The 13204-nt window shown below is 50.3% G+C and overlaps 1 protein-coding gene across 2 annotated transcripts in view; it reads left to right on the top strand.

The window, feature by feature from the left end:
- The first annotated feature begins 2995 nt into the window (after positions 1 to 2995).
- The window catches only part of DDX4 (DEAD-box helicase 4), a 38997-nt gene continuing 28788 nt past the window's right edge, over positions 2996 to 13204 (top strand). For both annotated transcript variants that reach the window (XM_070411737.1, XM_070411736.1), the window contains exons 1-5: positions 2996 to 3528; positions 3700 to 3876; positions 4884 to 4974; positions 9865 to 9925; positions 11818 to 11895. In XM_070411737.1, coding sequence (XP_070267838.1) covers positions 4903 to 4974; positions 9865 to 9925; positions 11818 to 11895 — 211 coding nt within the window. In that variant the 5' untranslated portion in view covers positions 2996 to 3528; positions 3700 to 3876; positions 4884 to 4902. The remainder of the gene's footprint in view (positions 3529 to 3699; positions 3877 to 4883; positions 4975 to 9864; positions 9926 to 11817; positions 11896 to 13204) is intronic.

Below are 13204 nucleotides of genomic sequence, written 5' to 3'. Positions count from 1 at the left end.
AAGTTTCACAGCCCCGGAAAGTGATAAACAGACCAGAAAACCCAGGAAGGGAGAGACTGGAGAAGCAGACACCTGGAGGAACAGGGTTTGGAAATGCTCCCTCTTACCCTGGGAAATCAAGGCCTCCCGCCTGCACTGTTCTGGACACCTGCTCAGAACACACCTGCGAAGGCCCTAAGCTCTCACCTCTGGCTGACCTGGCTCTGCAAGCAGGAAGTGAAGGCCAAGGCAAGTTGCACACTGTTTGACTAAGCGTTGAAGGAGTGCCCCAATACATGGCTAATTGGCAAAGACTGGGAGAATTTGTTTGCATTTTGGATTCTTTCTTTAAAAAATTTTAATGTTTTGCTTCCAGGCATTTAATAAAGACATCCCTGTTAAATCACTAGCTGACCACTAAGCTACTGGGACAGAGACTTCAGTGCCGCACAACAAAGAACGCAGACTTTATAGATAAGTACACTGGTAGTCAACTTTAAAACCTGGATCATACTCAAACTTGGTGTTTTGTTTTTTTAAAATATATTTTTATTGATTTCAGAGAGGAAAGAAGAGGGAGAGAGATAGAAATATTAATGATGAGAGAATCATGGATCGGCTGCCTCCTGCACGCCCCACACTGGGATGGAGCCACAACCCCAGGCACGTGCCTTGATCAGGAATCGATTTGTGATCCTGGTTCACAGGTCTACACTCAGCCACTGAGCCACGCCGGCCGGGCACACCTGGTGTTTTAAATCAAGCCTCCACGGGTGGTGTCTTGTACTTCCCACCACACCAGGAAGCACAGGTCTTTCACTGGTGATACTAAAACAGTTCGGTGGGCTCAGATACTGCTTCTTCCTAAGTTCCTCTCTCCAGCTTTTCACCAGACCTTGATGATCACCTGCTAGATCAGATTCATGCCACTCTCAGTGTCTGCGTAACTTTTTCTCGGTGTCCTTAGTTTCTGTCTACTTAGTAAGTAGTTAAGTCCAAACAAATTAGTATGTGCTTTGGTCCTAACAACTTAGTAGCCATTTAAAAACATATATAAATTGAAAGAAAAAGATTTTATTTCATTCTTAACCACAATTGCTTACTAATGGGATGTATACACATGTGGGCCCTGCACAACTTCCTCAAATCAGATGGGACACCACCACCCCCATTTCCGGGCCCACGGTGGATTTTGCACACTGGCTTGAGGACACAGCAACTGCTGAGTACTCAGCTTTGCAGAGTATGATGTTCTCCAAACGCACGGACGTGACCTAATGTTGAAAGTGGGAGTTACCTCAGGCTGGGAGTTTACATGGTGTCTGGCAGAGGTTGCTGTGTTTTTCTCAAAAATTTAAAATGCTCTGGTGTCCCTGCGAGTCTCCATGGTGCGCTCACAGTTTGGGAGAGGCGGGTCACTAGCCATGATTTTCCTGGCCTACAGCAAACATTGGCAAGCGTTGTCTGTAAAGGGCGCAGTCGTAAATATTTTAGGCCTTGTGGCCATCTAGTGTCCGTGAACAATTACTACTGAACATATGGTGCGAGTGCAGCCGACAGCACATGTAAACAGATGCGTGGCTGTCTTCCAGTTCACAGCAGTAGCGGCGGCTGGGTTTGTCCCAGGACCCTCGTTTCCTGACCCCTGGCCTAGAGGACACAGAGTGGGGATTTTTGTTTACCAGCTGGAATTCGTCTCAGGGGAAGAATTTGTCCTCAACAGTCTTATTACCCCCAATCACATTATCAAACTTGTTTTTCTTTTCACGTTTCCAAAATGAGTTGGTTGCCTCACATCTTGCAAAGGTGATCAATTACTTGGATGACGTGGAGATACTGCGGAAAACGTCTAATATATCAGTTCTCTTCATCTGCATTGCTTTGGAGGATTTAGTGCGTCTCTTTAAAGTGTGAAGGGTCTGAGCTGTAAAGTTTGCTTCCAAACTGTGAGACACTTTTGAGGAAACTCTTGATCTTCCTTTCCTTATTACATGGGATTTGGAGAAACTGTGTGTAAGCTCTCCAGTGAGTCTTTTGAGACAGGAATCTTAAGGTTTTGGCCACCACCACGGTTTTCACTAGACGGCTCCTTGAGAGATGGGCTAATTTCACTTGTAGCCCTTGGCATAGCGCCTGGCATACAGTAGGTGCTCACTTAAAGCCTGTTTAACAGCTTGATGAGTTTCATCTGTCTTTTTCTATGTTGCAATTTATTACCACCCCCAATTTAAGGCCTCCCACCAGGCAGAACCAGACAATAGCGTGGACTGGCTTCAGTTTCTGGGGACACATCAAGGAGCACGTGCTGCCTGGCCTGTGTTCGTCCTTTTTCACTTGATGTTCACATCTTTGAGTTATATTATTTCCATCCGTTTCCTTTCCTCAATATTGCACTTCAGTTCTCATCAGAATTCACTTATTTTTTAACCAGAGCTAGCTCTCAAAAGTTATATGAATTGGGTGTTAAAGAACCATTTTATTGTAATATCTGAAGGCAACAAAAATCTATTCTTTCCAAGAGGTGAATAGCAGAGAATGTTTGTTGTGTTTAAAAAAATACGTTCATGTCAGAAACTATCTCCAAGTTGTCCATACTTTTAAAAAAAGCTAATTGGTTATCATTCTATCTACACAGTTTATCTTGCTCTTTTCATTTAACATAAGACCTTTTAAAAGAACCACGTTCAATGCAAAGTTGGTTAAGACGCTTCAGAGGAGCCTGCCTAGGAATTCAGAGCACCAGGGGTGCCTGTGGCTGTCCCCACACAGAGCCACCTCGAGGACACGATGCGAAAATCTGGTGTAAAAACAAGTTATTAAGCCTGACCTGTGCGCCTCGGTGGCTGAGCCTCGACCTAGGGACCAGGAGGTCGCGGTTCGATTCCGGGTCAGGGCACATGCCCGGTTTCGGGCTCGATCCCCAGTGTGGGGTGTGCAGGAGGCAGCTGCTTGATAATTCTCTAATCATTGATGTTTCTCTCTCTCCCTCTCTGAAATCAATAACAACATATTTTAAAAAAACAACAAAATATATTTTTATTGATTTCAGAGAGAGGAAGGGAGAGGGAAAGAGAAACATCAAGGACGAGAGAGAATCATTGATCAGCTGCCTCCTGGACGCCCCACACCAGGGGTCGGACCCACAACCCGGGCAAGTGCCCTGACCGGGAATCGGACCGGGATCTTCCGGCTCACAGATGGCCGTTCAACCCCTGCGCCAGGCCGCCGGGCTCAACGAGAATGCATTTAAAAACCACCCCGGAAGTTGTAAATAATGACGGTCACGCCAACATACAGTCCGGGTTGACCTTCGTTGAGTATGACCTTTTGGAAACAATGCACCTGGAGGACAATCTTGCACGTTCCCTGCTCACTGGACGCACCGGCCGAGCTCCTGGAGGAAGACGGACCCGCGGGCGGCTCTGGAGACGGAAGGCACAGCCCAGCCTCGGGCCGGGCGGGCGGACCACGCGGGGCTCCCCGTTCCCGCACGCAAGGCCGAGGGGTCTGTTGGAGTCAGAGCGTGGGACGCGGTGGAAACAAAGCCCCGTAAGGACGACAGGTTCTGAGCGGCGGGTCGGTCGGTCGGTCGGCGGGATGGGCAGTGCCCGGGGGTGCGCCCGCAGACCACGTGACGGACGGGCCACTCTACTTTGACCTGTGCCCCTGGGGTCAACGGGGTCACAGGTCCCAGCACAACTTCCTCTTCCTTCGGGTCAGGGGGCGGCTCCTCTGCAAAGGCCTGGACCGCACCTCCGGACAACCGGGCCTCCTGGGACACGCGTGGACAGCCCCGCCGCCACCCCAGGGCTAGCGGAGTCCCCGGATGTGAAGCGGGAACGGCAGACACCACCCGAGGGGCCAACTGCTGGGCTGCGGGCTTCAGGCGGCAACAGGGTAGGCCGAGCGCGGTCCCGCGCTCCGTGTTGGGACAGGCGGCCGGGACTGCGTGGTGCGCTGGCACGGGGCCGGGCCTCTGCACTCGGAGGACGTCCCGAGAGGGAGGGACGCGAGGCCGCGGCTTGCCGAGCCCGCTTAGGCCCAACGGGCCATGGCGTCGAGGATGAGTGGGCGGCCGCGGGGAGGGGGGGTGAGGACTGTGGGGGGTGGGCCCGCGCGCGCGCTCCCGGCGCTGATTGGCTGGCGGCGTGGGGGCGGGGCCGCGGGGATGGGGCCCGCGCGCGCGCGCTCCCGGCGCTGATTGGCTGGCGGCGCGCGTCGGATGCCTTTCGCCGCAGCTGCACGCACTTGACGTGGGCGTGGCGTCGGCACGTGCGGCCGTTTAGGCGGCGCCCGCGAGGACCTGGGCTCCGGGCGGCAGGCGGGCGGCGAGGGGTGAGCGGCGGGGACGCGGGCGGCTGGGCCCGGCGGACCCCGGCGGGTGGACGGGGTGGATGCCGCGGGCCTCGCCTCCGCCCCGGGTCCCGCAGTCGCGGGGCGAGTCCGGGCTGAGGGCAGCGGGGGTCGTGCACGGCCGCCCCGGGAGAGCCCGTTGACCCCTGGGGGGCCCGCGGCCTTCCTTTGGGACCCTCGTCCCCTTGCCCGCCCCTCGAGGGCGCCGGTCTCTGTCCCGCTCCCCGGAGAACCCAGTCAGAACCCCCAAAGCTTAGCACTTCGATCCCCCCGGCGGGACCCGGCGCCCCTTCGCGGAGGTCGGGCTTGCGGGGCCGGGTGGGCTGTCGGGGGGACGCGGTGGTTGCCCGAGTCACCGCGCAGGGGCCCCACCAGTTCCACGGGCGGGAAGGGGGACGGTCAGCGCTGCCTCCAGGACTTCGTCCCCTTCCCGCCGCGTTGCGGGGAGGTGGGCGCCGGCCGGAAGCGCAGCGCGGGTGCGGGAGCAGGGCCATCGGGTGCGCCGCGGGCGCGGTTCTGAGCGCATCCAGGCCGTGTGTCTGTGCTTCCAGGAGGACGGGCTGGACCACCATGGGCGATGAAGACTGGGAAGCGGAAATCATCACCCCGCACCTGTCGTCCTACGTGCCGGTGCTGGAGAAGGTAGCCGCCCCCCCGCGGAGTCCCGCTCGCTGCCCGGCCCGGGGAGCTCGGTCCCCCTTCCCGGGCCTTTCCCGCCGGCTCCCTCCAGCGCGCTCCTGTCCGGATGCTGTGACAGTGGGGCCTCCACGTCGCTGTTTCCCCGAAGGCGATGCTTTGGGTCACACGCGTCTTCCTGGGCAGGACCGACCCCGAAAGCATGGCCCTCCCGTGGGCGTGGAGTCAAGACGCTGGCAGCTTCTCACTGCAACAGTGTCACGAATATCTACCGAAGGCTTATGCTTTGTTTTAATTTGGGAGGTGGTTTTTGTTTTGTTTTGTTTTTTCCAAAAATGGAATTACTTGGTCAAAGGACGTTTTGTGGTCGTTCCCTGCCCCAGTTCTCAGTACAAGTGTCAGGGTGTGAGTCTTACTCGCAGATACGCCGTCTCCAGCGGACTTCGAGTCGCCGTCTCGTTTTTATGTTTTCTTCCTCCAAGCTTTGCCTTATTCCGTTTCCTCCGGCAGCACCCGGCAGTTCCCGTCCTGTGCGCTGATGGCAGGCGGTGTTTGACTCTCGTATGGCTGACTCGGGTCTCGCCAATGCAGCCTTTTCGAATCTTTGTGCTGTTCAGGAACACACCTTGTTTCATGATTTGGGGATACTGACTTGGATATAATTTTTGTTAACAAATCTACCTTAGGATTCTTCATACATATTTGTGTGGGTCCAATTTGTAGTCAAATTTTTGCATTTGTCTGCAGACGTAACAGCTGGTGCTGGCTTTTTTGGTGGTTATTGGCCTATTTGCCTTGAAGGGAGTGGTGCCGTTAACAAACGGCTTTTTTGCCTGCCTTGGTTGAATAAAAAGTGCAGAAACTAAGGATGAACGTGGGACTTTTAAAATGGTATTTTGAATGTAGGAGGACTCGGGTCTTCTATGCAGCCCAGTTTCTCTCAGGCACCGTTGGATTGGTTTTGCAGGCCCAGTTTCCGTTTGTAGAGACAGCTGGCTTTCCCTTTTGTTAAATTGGTGGTGGCTCTGAGACCGTCTGGAATTGGTATCATCTTAATGTGTGTGATAGCCTTTCTGAATGCTGCTCAGGATTCTCTTCGGAGATTTAATGTTGACACATGCTTATATAAATTTGAATAATTGGCCACTGTTCTGGTAGCTCTTAGAATTTTGAGTCTAGATTTTGAGGTGAGTGCACCACCTCAGGATAGAACAGTGAGATGTGAGGTGAAGAAAAGTCGGTCATCTAACAAGCGCACGGGAAGGCAGACATCTCAGTGCTCGGGCGTTGGTCCCTGCGTGCCAGCTGGTTGGGACATTCAGAAAGGAAATACTCTGAGGATTAAAATGGAAACAGCTTGAAATAGTCCATCCACAAATATAATTTTATAAAGTGGGAGCAGCAAAGTTTGTAAAATGATTTGGATAAGAAAATAAAGTCCGCACCTTCTCTGTTCACATCATGCTGTGGTTCTGAAGTAGCAGAAACAGATGTGGCCCCGGACATCACGGAGCTGGCAGACCTAAGGAGGCGGGCGTGCTGGAGCCCCAGGGAGAGTTCTGGCAACTTCTGCGCCTAGTCATCAGCGAGACGTGGGAGGAAGAGTGTCTCTTAATCGAGAGCACGGGAGCTCGTTGATGCTGAATAGGGCGAGTTGTGGGAGATGGGCAGTGTCTCATCCTCAGGCCCTAAAGGCTAAGGAGATGGCCCCGGCGGCTGAGCCGGTCCAGAGATGGAGAGAGCCCTCTTGGAGGAGGGCCCGCAGGTGACAGCTGATGGGGACGCCTGACCCCGGGAGGAGCTGCACCCCGAGTCTTCTGTCCTTGCTTCTGTTCTCATCTACACTCTGCCCTCATTGATGGTGGTTCTGCTGCAGCCCGTCGTTGGTCACCTCATTATGAATTTGGATGGTTAAATGCTTTTGTTTGGGGAAATTACTTTTATTTGAAAAAGGGCTTCACACCGAGACTAGGCCCTACATATTATAAGCTCTTGCAACAGTCACATTTGTTTCTGGGCTTTGGTGGTTATTTCTAAATGTTGAGGTGCTTTGCTCTTTCTTGTGAGTCCTGGCAGCTTGCTGCCCTGCGGGTCTGTGTGGGACACGTGGGACTCAGGTAGGAGTTCTGCAGCTCAGAAGGTGCTGGGGCGGGGGGGCGGCAATCCTTCAGCTGGGGCGGGAGGGGCTGATCTGGCTGGCACCGCTGAATCAGAAGAAGGGGTGGAGGGTGGCATTGTCTGTATCTTGGGACTTTAATTTGTGTGAGACCAAAGGAGGAGAGATGTATTTTGTTCAGAATTTAAATTTATATCTCAAACTACCTGTGTAACCGGCCTGGTCAGCCTGTGTGGGCAGCCTACTCAGCTTTGTCTGACGTGGAACCGAGACTAGGAGATGAGATCCTGGTCTTCGGGACCAGTCCGTGTAATTCTCGGATGCATTTCAGGGAGTCTGGGCATCCCATGAAAGCGGTGTTTGCCAAGGCCCTCGGGCTGGCGGGAGAACATGGAGCTGCCGCACCGGACACTAACCTGGGCTGGAGGCAGCATCTTCAAGGGTCATCAGTTGTCCAGCTGTGAGCTTATTTGGGTGGCACACCTGACAAGCATTTGAGGTCCAAACCTCGCCAGGTTTAAGAGGAAAAACAACTTACCATGTGAGGGAAATACTTATTTGCTTGGAAAAGATACAAGACTTTAAAAAGCTATGATATTCCAGATTGAAAATAATAAGAGCACTAACAAGGGGAAAAGAAATGTGTTTATCAAAATGCACACATTATTTGCAGCTGCACCTGAGGGATATTTGTAGGTGCATATGCTCTTATGTGTAAACATTTTGAAATTTCTCAATTGGTTCATATGGATTGTTTAAAGGTTATAAATGGTTTCCAGCGAAGTCTTCTAAAAGTGAGCGTAAGACAAGACCTGTGATTCATTGAGTAAATTTTATGGAGCCTTACTAGGTGCTGGAGGCAGTGGTAAACACTGTAAGTAAGGTGCTTGCTGTCCTGGATGTTGTTTTACAGGGGAGACAGGATAAGCACTCTTACTCTTGAGAACCGAATGATTATAGTGAAAAGTGCTATGAACAGTTCTGAGGAAAGAGTGTGTGTGGATGGAGAGGGGGTGGCTGTGTGTGAGAGACAGACAGACGGTGGATTAAGATCAGGTGGAGAGGAAATGGAGAGGACACGCTTCCCTGGGACAGTGCCTCAGCCTGGGCCCTGAGGAGCCCCACGCGCCATGTGCAGAGGTCCTGAGGAGGAGCAGAGCTGGCCATCGGGGCCCCAGGAGGCAGATCTCAACGTATGGGTTCCTAGGGCTGCTGAAGCCAGGGGACCCAGCTGGGTGCTTCAGGCAACAGACATTGGTTCTCTCCCAGGCCTGGGGCTGGACGTGAGCGGTTGGGTCAGCAGGGTGTGCCCGGGAGGCTGCCGGAGAGAACCCATGGCCCCTCCAGCTCTGGTGGCTGCATCTCTGTCTGCTCCGTCTTCATGGGGTCTGTCTGGGTACTTTCAGCACCCTTTGCCTTTCTCTTGTAAGTACAAGATACCAATTCCTAGTCCCAGAAACTTGTCAGTGTTACCTTATCTGGAAAAAGTTCTTGCATGTATGATTGAAGATTGTGAAATGAGGAGGTGAGTGTGGATTTCCTGGGTGATGTCATTTGCTGAGAGGGAATCTATGGAAGATGGACAAGTTGGGGAGGGAAAATGTTTTAAGAACTCTCTATTTGTTCGGTTCAGTTTGAGATGCCTGTGACACACATTAGTAAGGATGCCAGTCACTATATGAATTGGTTGCTTAGGAGAGGGATCAGTCTACAGATAGAAAATTGGGAGTAATCTGCATGTTAATGGGATTTAAAGGTATGCGATTGGGTAGAGTTCAATAGAGTAAAACTTAGAGGGATCTGCTGCGAGCTCAGGGCACTCCAACTTCACAGGCTGGGCGGGAGGAGCTGGCCGAAGGGGCTGAGGAGGCGGCGGCTGAAGAGGCAGGTGCGCTCCTCCAGCCAGGAGAACGTTGTCGGGAGGAAGAAACTCATTTCAGATGCTGCCGAGGGCGCCTCTGGGTGAAGCACAGGGTACTGATCGCACTGCCTCACTTCCTCATTGGAGGCATATTCCTTGCGGAGTTAAGCTGGAGGCTAGGCTTGGGGCTTAAAGAAAGAATGAAAAATAAAACCAAAACAAAATATAGTAAGTAAAAAGATAAAATATGAATCTAAAAAGAAAGGAAGGATGGGAAGGTGCAGGCAGCAGTGTTAGGAGGGTCGGGGAAGAGGTGCTATAGCTGGAGGGGAATAGGAAGGAAGTTGGCCTTTTGAAGGTAATGAAAAAGATTGAGTTTTATGATGAAATGATTATGCTGAAAAACATTTTTTGGTGTCTTGTTTCAAAATTTTCCGTGAAATGTATAAGTTCTATGTATATAGGACATTACATCCACAGCCTGAAGATCATCTAGTAATAGCTTTTCAGTTCTTCAGTGCCAGAGTGTTAACACTTATAAAACCAGCCCTTTTTTGGTGCTCTATTCAGCCAGTGATACTTTGGCTACTAGAGAGGCAATGCACATGATCTAGGCATTCATTGGTTGACTCTCGTATGTGCCCTGACCATGGATTGAACCCACAACCTTGGCGTATGGGGACGATGCCCTAACCAACTAAGCTGCCTGGCTAGGGTCTAAGTGATAGGTTAATATGCTCTGCATACAATGTTACTTGAAGATTTTGGAATAATTGATAAAGGAGCATCAGTGACCCAGGAAATCTTAACAGTCTACCATTCTTTTGTTCTGAACAAAGCCAGTTATTAAAATTTTCTAGTATCTGTGAAATAGATTATGCATTCTATTCCAGTAGAAAACTAGTCTTTCTTCTTCCAGGATAGGTATTCTTCTGGAGCAAATGGAGACACTTTCAGCAGGACGCCAGTTCCATCGTCAGGTATGAGTTAGGCCGGAAGGAGCAGTCCTGTCCGGTGAAGGGCTCCCCCTTGGGAATGAGGAGCTGCCTGGCAGACAGCTCCTGGAGACACTTTGAAGATTCCCTAGTGAGGACTATCTTATTGGGCTATTGGGGGCGGGCCCCTCCCAGTTAGAGGGGGGAACAGAGAGTATGGTGCTGTGGACAGCTTTATTTGATAGAGGGGGTTGCCGTCCACTTCTGGGAAGAGCCCAAGAATCTCAAAACACCAACCAGAAAGAACGTGTGAACCCCTATGCTCATAGCAGTGCCATTTACAACAGCTAAGATCTGGAAACAGCCCAAGTGCTCATCAGTAGATGAGTGGACAAAAAAGCTGTGTACATCTACACTGTGAAATACCATGCAGCTGTAAAAAGAAGGATTTATTACCCTTTGAGACAGCAGGGGGACCTAGAGAGTGTTATGCTGAGCAAAATAAGCCAGCCAGAGAAAGACAAATATCACATCATCTCACTTATATGTGGAATCTAAGGAACACAATAAACTGATGATTAAAATAGAACCAGAGGCATAGAAGCATGGGACAGACTGAGGAATCTCTGGGGAAAGGGGTGGGAAGAGATTGACCAAAGAATTTATATGCATACTAGAGGCCTGGTGCACAAAATTCATGCATGGGGGCGGGGGAGGTCCCTCAGCCTGGCCAGCGCCCTCTCACAATCCGGGACCTGTCGGGGGATGTCAGGCCTATATTGGCAGTTGGACATCCCTCTCGCAACCCAGGACGCTGTGTGCACCAGTGACCATACCTTTCATACAGGTGAAAGGCATCTTGCTGTTGTATGGGCAGCTACATTATTTTGCCCTGATTATATAAAGTACTACATAACAAGATCCTTCGGAGGCAGTAGTACCATTTTTCCCATCTTATGGGTGGAAAAACTGAAGCAGAGAGAAGTTAAGTAATTGGCTTTGTCACACAGTTCTAAGTGTCTGAATCAGGGCTGACCACAAAATGTGCAAGTCAGAGTCCAGGCATGTCATTGTTGCATCATCCTGTTTTTTTTAGTGTTAGAGTAGCCTTGTCAGGTTTTAATTTTTAAATCTAAGCGACTGTTCCCAATATATAGGGTAGGGTCCCTAGGCCTGACCAGCGATCAGGGGCGATCTGTGGGGCTACCAGCCTGTGGGATCAGGCCTAAACTGGCAGTCAGACATCCCTCTCGCAATCCGGGACCGCTGGCTCCTAACAGCTTGCCTGCCTGCCTGATCGCCCCTAACCACTCTGCCTGCTGGCCCCCAACTGCCCCCCTGCCTGCCTGATCATCCCCAACTGCCCTCCCCCACCCCACCAGCCTGCTCGCCCCCAACCATCTCTGCCTTGGTCCCGCCACCATAGCTTTGTCCGGAAGGTCCCCTGGAAGGTTTTCCAGTCTAATTAGCATATTACCCTTTTATTAGTATAGATATGCATAGCCCATGGACACAGTAGGGTGGTGAAGGCCTGGGGTGGGGCAGGAACTGAATGGAGGGGAGCAATGGGGGAAAAAAGGAGGACATTTGTAATGCTCTCAACAATAAAGGGGAAAAGCCACCAAAAACCTTTGCCCGACCTGGACGCTGCATGTTTGGCTGTCAGGCTGCTAGGGGCTTGCCAGGGTCCCTGACATAGGGAGCAGGACTTGGGCCTGTAAAGGTGAAGCGCTTGCAGTGGGGTCACCATTTATCTTGTTTGGGGGAGCTGCCTGCTCTTACTCATAGCCCATTTTCTACTCGGCAGCCATCTTTTTCATCCCTAATTGCAATTCCTCCTTTGCCATGCGAGTGGGTACGTTTTAAAAGGGTGTGAAGTTTGCATACCACCAAGATCCTTGCTATTTTGACTCCCTTCATAATGTTATTTGCTTTAGAAATGGATGATGGACCTTCTCGAAGAGATCATTTCATGAGAAGTGGATTTGCCTCTGGGAGGAGTTTGGGAAACAGAGGTAAGGGGCTTTGTCTTACCTTAACCTTGTCAGCTGTGCACAGTGGGCTGAATGAGGCTGGTGTGGCTGTTCAGTGCAAAGCCAAGCCTGTTCTTACTGGGTGGACAGGAGATTTTGTTGGGATAATGAAGTCATCATTTTCTCAAATGCCATTGTTCCTTTTCCTGCTGTTACTTTTTGGCAAAGTAGGACATAGTTTAATTGCTTAGACAGATGGGTTCAAGATGGTTGCTTCACAGAGCGCCCACTTCATGTGTTTATGACGATTGATTCCCAGCAGCTGGCGTGGAAAGTGTACGGCTTCAGAGGCAGGGCGGGAAGGATCTCCTTCAGCTTTGTTTCCCAGGGAAAGGCAGTATGGGAAGCATTTCTATCATCTCATTTGTAGTAAGAGGTTATTTTTCAAAGTTTGATTTTTTTTTACTTTTAGAACTTGATCTGATAGATAATGACACAATCTTCCCACAGTCCATCTTTAGATTTGATAATAAAATGCTGAAAATATTCTGCACTATGGTTTTTTATAGTGAAATAAAATATTATTAGGATCTCAAATATATTTAAAAATACATATGGCTATTTTTTTTTAATATATGTTTTACTGATTTTTTTACAGAGAGGAAGGAAGAGGGATAGAGAGTTAGAAACATCGATGAGAGAGAAACATTGATCAGCTACCTCCTGCACACCCTCTACTGGGGATGTGACCGCAACCAAGGTACATGCCCTTGACCGGAATCAAACTTGGGACCATTCAGTCTGCAAGCCGACGCTCTATCCACTGAACCAAACCTGTTAGGGCATATGACTATTTTTATGGACTATCATAAGCTAGGGTTAATTGGCAGTTTTAAATACACATAACACTTATTGAATATATTAGCTATTTGAAAAACTGGATATTTCTAGATATTTTTATTCATTGGAAACCAGAAGTTGATGTGTGTGGTATTTCACTTGATGTTTGGAAAACTTAATTTCTTGTTTAGAAACAGTTAACACAAATGTGAATTTTATATTTTGACATGTTCCTGCTACTAATGGATATAATTTATTCTTTAAAGATGCATATATATTCTGTTTTTTAAGCCTGTGTTAGTGGTTGGCAAACTGCGGCTCACGAGCCACATGCAGCTCTTTGGCCCCTTGAGTGTGGCCACGAAGTTTCAATCGCACTGTATGTGCGCGCCTGCACATGGTATTTTGTGGAAGAGCCACACTCAAGGGGCCGCAGTTTGCCGACCACTGGCCTGTGTGTTAAGTCAGAGACACTGATGGTTTGGACCATGTAATTCTGCCAAGAGGTTCA

This window comes from Myotis yumanensis, unplaced genomic scaffold, assembly GCF_028538775.1.
Source record: "Myotis yumanensis isolate MYYU_CA2020_CCGP unplaced genomic scaffold, mMyoYum1.0.hap1 SCAF_4, whole genome shotgun sequence".
Taxonomy (NCBI): domain Eukaryota; kingdom Metazoa; phylum Chordata; class Mammalia; order Chiroptera; family Vespertilionidae; genus Myotis; species Myotis yumanensis.
Note: the sequence above shows the minus strand (reverse complement) of the source record. Positions and strands in the feature narration are given on the sequence as shown.